Source organism: Drosophila yakuba, chromosome 2R, assembly GCF_016746365.2.
Source record: "Drosophila yakuba strain Tai18E2 chromosome 2R, Prin_Dyak_Tai18E2_2.1, whole genome shotgun sequence".
Lineage (NCBI taxonomy): Eukaryota > Metazoa > Arthropoda > Insecta > Diptera > Drosophilidae > Drosophila > Drosophila yakuba.
In genome coordinates this window covers 13,344,327-13,351,974 of record NC_052528.2, presented here as the reverse complement: position 1 = coordinate 13,351,974, position 7,648 = coordinate 13,344,327, and the positions used below count along the sequence as shown (strand labels likewise).

Sequence of the window (7,648 nt, the reverse complement as noted above, 5' to 3'; positions counted from 1 at the left end):
TCTTGGCGCCCTTAGCCTCCTTGGCGGCTGGCTCCGCAGCGGTTGTGGAGGCAGAAGTCACAGGATCGGCGGTCGCTTTCGCCCCAGCAGGAGCGGCAGCCCCTTTCTTGGCACTTTTGCTCGAATCCTTCTTTGCGGGCATTCTAAAAGAAAAATCGAAAAAAGCAAACTAGTTTTAAGCTTGCGTCTAAAATATGTAAATTTTTGTACTAACTTCACACGAATTTGGAACAAATTGCAGAGAGATTTTTACTCCAGCCGAAATCGATGTTGTTCGCTTGAAATTTCGACAAAAAGTGATTTATTATGAAATTAGTTCTATCAACTCTAAACCAAAAGTCAAGGCATACTTAGAGTGCAGTCATGTTTAGCAGAAGCACATTTCAAATAATAACCGTTTGGCGAATCGGTTAATGATTCGCGCCACTTTTGGGGGCGGACTCTCTTCGAACTCTCCATAATATTCTCGTTCTCTCTCTCCGCCAGTTGTCTCGTTATTCCGATTTCCGTGCAGTTGAGGAAACGAAAGCCAAGTGCGCGCAACATAGGCCGCATAATTTTCTAGTGCAATTTCTATTCTATTTAGGTAATTTTAGTTTTTAGCGCAACGTGATTTCCTGGCAGTTTAAGAACCCTCTTATAAGTAACTAAAAAGTTATTCCCAAAAAGTGTGAGATATCCAACTGAACAGCAGGCCAAGCTTTTCCTGACGCCGCAAAAACGGAATCACGCCAATTATCGATTTTGTGCACATGAAAATCATTTCCAAAGTGTCTGCAATTCCCTAAAAATATTTGACTAAATTCCCTCATAAGTCAAGTGCACAAATCGGCCAAGAAATAATGGCAGCCAAGCGGAATGCGGTGACCACGGAAGCTCCGGAATCGTCGGCGCCCGGCGAAGGTACCGCCCTCGCCCTCGACTCCCGCCTGTCCAAGCGCGTGGAGAGCGTCATCCCCAAGAAGCGGTGAGTCCAAAGAGTTGAGCAACTCAAACTACTCAACTAAGCCCCGTTCACACCAAGGAACTCAGGTTGATCGAGAACTCAATTCATTTTAGTAGCTAGTTTTCACTTTCATTTAGCACTCAAATTAAATCTACTTTATTCCCAAAAATATTTATAATTTTAAATTTTTTTTGATTAAATTGTTTAAATAAACACTTAAACGGAGAATGCATACTAAAAACGTCAATTAAACCCTTTAAGCTTAAAAAACATGCACTGTTTTGCTATAATTTATGACACTTAGTAAGACTTTTTATACCCGTTACTCGTAGAGTAAAAGGGTATACTAGATTCGTTGAAAAGTATGTAACAGGCAGAAGGAAGCGTTTCCGACCATATAAAGTATATATATTCTTGATCAGGACCAACAGCCGAGTCGATTTGGCCATGTCCGTCTGTCCGTCCGCCTGTCTGTCCGTCTGTCCGTCTGTCCGTCTGTCTGTCCGTCCGTATGAACGCTTTGATCTCAGGAACTACAAAAGCTAGAAAGTTGAGATTAAGCATACAGACTCCAGAGAAATAGACGCAGCGCAAGTTTGTCGATTCATGTTGCCACGCCCACTCTAACGCCCACAAACCGCCCAAAACTGCCACGCCCACACTTTTGAAAAATGTTTTGAAATTTTTTCATTTTTGTATTAGTATTAATTTTGTATTAATTTTCTATCGATTTACCAAAAAACTTTTTGCCACGCCCACTCTAACGCCCTCAAACCGCCCAAAGCTGTTACGCCCACACTTTTGAAAAATGTTTTGAAATTTTTTCATTTTTGTATTGGTTTTGTAAATTTATATCGATTTGCCAAAAAACTTTCTGCCACGCCCACTATAACGCCTACAAACCGCCAAAAACTGTGTTTAAGACTCTCCTTCTTCCTTCCACTAGCTGAGTAACGGGTATCAGATAGTCGGGGAACTCGACTATAGCGTTCTCTCTTGTTTATAATATAATTAATTTAATTAATATTCTACAAACAGACATGAGGCGCTTAAGTGGTTCGGTTGGGGCTATAACGACTCCCAGTTCTATGGTCAGGATGGGATCATCTGCTTTCGTGGTGAAAAGTGAGTAGAGTACTTTGAATTTCCACTATCAATACTGCAAATCATATCCTTTTTCCGACAGATATCCGCTCGGTGGCTGCGAGCTGCCCAGTTTCACCAAGTGGGTGGAGAAGAAGTTCGACCTGAGAGTGGACACCACCAAGCCGTATCCCCAGTTGCCACGAACGTACCCGCGACCCGTGGAGAACGCACCCTTCCTGCACGAACTGAAGGGCACCACCCAGGTGGACTACTCCGTGGAGGGCATCGATCGGCTGGTTAGGTGCCATGGGCAGACCCTCAACGATATATACAGCCTGTGGCACCACAAGTTCCGACGGATTCCCGACTTGGTGGTGTGGCCACGTTGCCACGATGAAGTGGTCCAGTTGGTGCGGCTGGCCCACAAGCACAATGTGATGCTGGTGCCTTTTGGTGGCGGAACGAGTGTATCGGGAGCCATCACCTGTCCCCAGAACGAGAGCCGGATGATCTGCGCCCTGGACACCTCCCAGATGAATCGACTATTGTGGCTCAACCGGGAGAACCTCACCGTATGCTTTGAATCCGGCATTGTGGGTCAGGATTTGGAGAGGGTGTTGCGGGATGAAGGTCTGACAGTGGGCCACGAACCTGATTCCTATGAGTTCAGCACCCTGGGAGGCTGGGTGGCCACCCGTGCGTCCGGCATGAAGAAGAACGTCTATGGCAACATAGAGGATCTGGTGGTGCGAGTGAGGATGGTCACTCCGTCGGGAACGCTGGAACGTGAGTGCAGTGCGCCGCGCGTGAGTTGTGGACCTGATTTCAACCATGTCATCTTGGGATCCGAGGGCACACTGGGCGTAATCACCGAAGTGGTGCTTAAAGTGCGTCCCCTGCCATCGGTGAGGCGTTACGGATCTCTGGCCTTTCCCAACTTCGAGCAGGGAGTGCTCTTCATGCGCGAAGTGGCGAGAAGGAGATGCCAACCCGCCTCCGTTCGGCTGATGGACAACGAGCAGTTCATGTTCGGCCAGGCCCTGAAGCCCGAAAAGTCCTGGTGGTCCGGTGTGGTGGATGCCATGAAGCAGCGCTACGTTACCTCCTGGAAGGGCATCGATCTCAACCAGATCTGCGCGGCCACCTTGCTCTTCGAGGGCGATTTAAAGGATGTGCAGCGACAGGAAGCGCTTATTTATGAGATCGCCGCAAAGTTTCAGGGATTTCCGGCAGGTGGACAAAATGGGGAGCGGGGCTACATACTCACCTTTGTGATTGCCTACATTAGGGTAAGTATTCTCTGAAATTGTACAACTTAAACTGAAAGTAAAGATCAACAGCATTATCTTTGTGACAGTGAACTATTTCCGGTTTTCCCCACTTTAATTTAGTATTGTTATATAGTTTTTGTGCCGTCTCTCGGAATGATTTTTACTTCTATTCTGCCAAAACAAACATACACATTTCATTTCAATCGACTACAGGCTATGTAATCAAATAAGTTGGATAATATTATAACTCTTTCCAATCTGTATGTTCTTATCAGAGTTAATATGGGAATAGTTAACATAATTTATCTGTAACTGAGATAGGAATAATTGGCAAACTTGTCATTTATAAAGATAACTACGTCAACATTTGTATGTTTAATTTTCTCCTATTTATTTATTAAATGTATGCCTATTTCTGAACTTATTTAATAAATTCATGTCAATTTTAGAGCTTTCTCGTTTCACCTATACTATCTTTACTACTATATACTACTTTACTATTTTTTGTAGGACTTTGGACTACATCAGGGAATTGTGGCGGAGTCCTTTGAGACATCGGTGCCTTGGGATCGCTGCAGTCTGCTCTGTCGTTCTGTTAAGCAGCGTGTTGTTTCGGTGAGTGCGATATATTTATTTAAATGATTCATTAAACATCCACTAACTATCATTTTGACCATTTCAGGAGTGCAGCAAACGTAGTATTAACTACTACACCATTTCGTGTAGAGTAACCCAAACGTATGACGCCGGCGCCTGCATCTACTTTTACTTTGGATTCCGCAGTACGGACGTGGCCGATCCCGTCGAGCTCTTCGAGGCCATCGAGCACAGTGCCCGCGATGAGATACTGTCCTGTGGCGGATCACTGTCGCATCACCATGGCGTGGGAAAGATAAGAAGCCATTGGTACCGCAACGCCGTCACCGAAACGGGCAGTTCACTGTACTCGGCGGCCAAGCGGCATCTGGATCCAAAGAATATCTTTGCGCTGGGCAACCTCCTGCCCCTGGAGGAGGCTCATCCACAGGCAGTGGCTTCTCCACCACCACCATCCACATCATCGACACCACCAAAGGCCAAATTGTAGAGGGTAGCCCACTCAATAGTGCGCTTAGTTCGTTTACTAGTCTTAGTCACATTACTGATTTCCTAGTCGCTCTTGGGGGTTCGGGTCTCCAGTTCTTTTGTAGTGGGCTCATGTTTTCTATGGGTTTTGATAAATAAATGGAGTATTTCTCTTGAAGTATTTTTACTTATTTCACTATTTGGAAAAACTATTTTTCCCTGTGTAGCAATTGCCGTAGACACAACTGATTTGCGTGTGCGTGTCCCGGCTGCAGACCAAATGGGAAATGCTGATCATTGTCTTCTCATCTGCTCATCGAAGTCATTTGCGGCTTGATGGGGCACCGTGCCGTCCAGGGAAGGAACCAACATCGAAGATCGGAGAACCCATAGCCCAGAGATCAAATGTCATCAAGTTGTCAACTTCGTTAGCATGCCACAAGGCAGCGATCCAGCTTGGCTGAAAGATCTTCTTGGCCAGGCTTGTTAAACTTATGCACAGGGAAAAATGTTCAGCAAATGTTTAAGCAAATATATATTTAATAGTAAAATTTATAAAATATAAAAAGAAGCTGTAGATCTTAAATTCTTTCAAGAGGTGTTGCAAGCTAAGCATTCTTATAAGATTGTTTGCAGTCACCAAAGATTTTTTGTTATTTCTTCATGTGTGCGAGTAAGCAGGGGAATGAGGCAACTCCGGCGGCTTATTGATGGTCGAGGAGAAGTCGTCGACTTGGCCTGTCTTGTTACCCAGGCATTGGATACTATATGCTATATGCGGTACATACCCCCCGAGTGCATTTCGGGCTGGCTAATACACACACATGCGGCCTATAAATAAAGATTACAATCGGCAAAACTGAGCAGAAGAGAAGTCCGTCTAAGCCACGGCCTGCCGCCTGGAAATTGTCAGCAATTAACCCGCGGGTCAGTCCCGGAAAACGCTGGCAGTCCTGCGTCCCAAACCCTGTGATTTATGCCACAGCCACAGACGAAGCAGCCTCCCAGCCAAAAACCCACAATCAAGGCATTCGGAGAGCGGAGGATTGCGATCCTGACACGTTCTCCAGGCGAAAAACAAAGTCGGAATGCTCTTTCGTACCTGGGGAAGATGGACATAACTCATTTGCATTGAATGAAGGAATTCTGTAGGGGAGAGGGGAGTGTCGGGGCCTCCAGATTGTTAAGGGAATGAAAATAAAAAGTAGGCGAAACTAAACATTAGAGCATCAGCACGTACACTCTGCTCGTTGCAAACAAAAGGATATCTTTAGGTTGAAAAAGAAGATCAGAGATAGGTACATGATCGAAAACAAAGAAGGAAATGGTAAGGTGTAGCTTTCTCATGAAAAAATTAATTATTCGTTCATTTATGAAAAATATAGTTTTTTAGCCAAATAAAAATTTTAAATATGGAGAAAATTACATTAGTAAAACGTCTACAAAATGCATTCTCTTATGGGGTTTCTACTCTTTTAGAAGAAAAAAAACAATAGCTAATAAAAATATTTAGATGAAGTCTTGGCAGTCAGCAAAAACTTAAATAAAATTCTTTTAAACTACTTTTCCTTATATTTTCTTATAGTTACCAGATTCATATTACGTATTTTCCTTTTATCCGTTTCATTACGTTTTATTTTCCTTTCAATGCACGCTCACAAACGCTGACAACATGTGGCTAACGAGCAACTGGCGTTTGGGCCAGTTAACCCATTGAAGCCGGTGAGCCGCTAGAGTGCCTCTGCCGGCGTTTTGGCCTCACCTGGGCTTCGTTACCGAGTGGATTCGCACCTGGCGTTCAGTTGCGAGCAGCTCGGCCAGCGGACAACAACGAAACACTGGCGACGCGGTTAGAATTCCATTTCACATTTTCAGTTCCCAATGCAGATCTCGTTAGAACGTTTCGTTTGGCAACACGGAAAGAGTTGAGGGATCGGATCGGTTTGGATCAAATCGAGAGAGCAGAGATCTATATAAACACATATAGCCAGAGAGCAGAAGAGAGTGTGTATCTTGGCCGGGAAGCATTTTTCCCGGCAGCTGCACAACTTCATGTTGCAGTTGCAGTTCGTACGCGTCGCTTGCAACATCTCGTGTCGCGCACTTCGGATTTGGACCTCAGTTTCAATTTTCTCGTTTTCGAGTTGCAGTTTTTTGTGTCTGTGGGAAAATGCGACAAATTATCCCGCTTCGGGTATTTTGTTCGTTCATTAAAAAAACGTTTTGTCGCTTGTAATTGAGCGGCAGTTGCTTTTGTTTTGCCTTTAAAAGAGCAGTAAACAGCAGTGAAACAGGTGCGTGAACCGAAACCAAAACAAGTTGTTACAAACGAAAAATACAAAAATTAAAAAAAAAACGAGGCAATGGGCATAACAGCAGTTGTATAAAATCATTAAAAGTGCATTAGACTACATGGCTCGAAGGCGGAAATTCTGAGGCCTTTCATCAACCGGCCAACCCGTCACTCATTCAGTTTGTCAGTTTGTCAGTTTTAATGCACCTGCAATGACTCGTTGAAAATCTGAATGCTGTCTAGAGATGCCCCCTAATGCTTTGCGGACCTGGCTGCCATTAAAAAAGAAACAATTTCGCACTAAAAAACCAACCCACGTCGGGTGGCCAAAGTGCTTTATAAGACCAACAACCCATAAAGTGATCTCAAAAGTCAGCAACGCGAAATATACACACGCACCTACTATATGATAATCATAAAATCTGGCAAAAGGCATTTGGTTTTGGCTTTTTGGTGTTTTGGTTTTAGCTTTTCTGTTTTTGGTCAGTTGGAGTTATTTTTCGCAGCTGCAACGCCTACGCAAAGTTCTCAACTGCGATATTTGGTTTATGAGTTCTGTCAGTTTTGCGTGGGTTGCTTGGGAATAACTTCAGATCTCATACTAGTGCTAGCCTTGGAATGCCTCGATAGATTATAAATTTCTGATCTTTGGCAGTGCTTTATGGGGATTTTTAAGAGCAGATTGGGATATCCCATAAAGAAATGTGATGGCTTTAAGTTAGTGGTAATCCATAAATGCCAATCTGGTAAAACACGTATTGCAATGAAAGATAATAAATATTTCACACTTTTGTTTGTGTAATTAAAAGCCTTTTATATTAGTTTTGTTATCACTTAATACGATTTCCATTCTAACTTAATCCCCAAAAGATCACACACTTGCTTTTTGTTTAATTAGATTGTTCACCAGTCCGAAAATAGTAACTCTAAATTCCTTCTCGCCTTCGTAGAACTTTGTAATTTAAATTCTCTTTATAAGCCCGCCCG

General features: G+C 43.8%; 1 protein-coding gene across 1 annotated transcript; it reads left to right on the top strand.

Moving 5' to 3' along the window:
• The first annotated feature begins 491 nt into the window (after window positions 1–491).
• On the top strand, window positions 492–4,546 carry LOC6530466 (alkyldihydroxyacetonephosphate synthase). The gene is made up of 5 exons (XM_015196447.3): window positions 492–967; window positions 1,985–2,071; window positions 2,133–3,321; window positions 3,814–3,918; window positions 3,986–4,546. The coding sequence occupies exons 1-5, from the start codon at window positions 843–845 to the stop codon at window positions 4,388–4,390; spliced, it is 1,911 nt and encodes a 636-aa protein (XP_015051933.1). The 5' UTR covers window positions 492–842; the 3' UTR covers window positions 4,391–4,546.
• Window positions 4,547–7,648: the final 3,102 nt, after the last annotated feature.

Coding starts and splice junctions, on each gene's coding strand:
- LOC6530466 (XM_015196447.3), top strand. CDS start 843: ATGGCAGCCAAGCGGAATGCGGTGACCACGGAAGCTCCGGAATCGTCG. Junction 968..1,984: donor AGCGTCATCCCCAAGAAGCG/GTGAGTCCAAAG, acceptor TTCTACAAACAG/ACATGAGGCGCTTAAGTGGT. Junction 3,322..3,813: donor TTGTGATTGCCTACATTAGG/GTAAGTATTCTC, acceptor TATTTTTTGTAG/GACTTTGGACTACATCAGGG.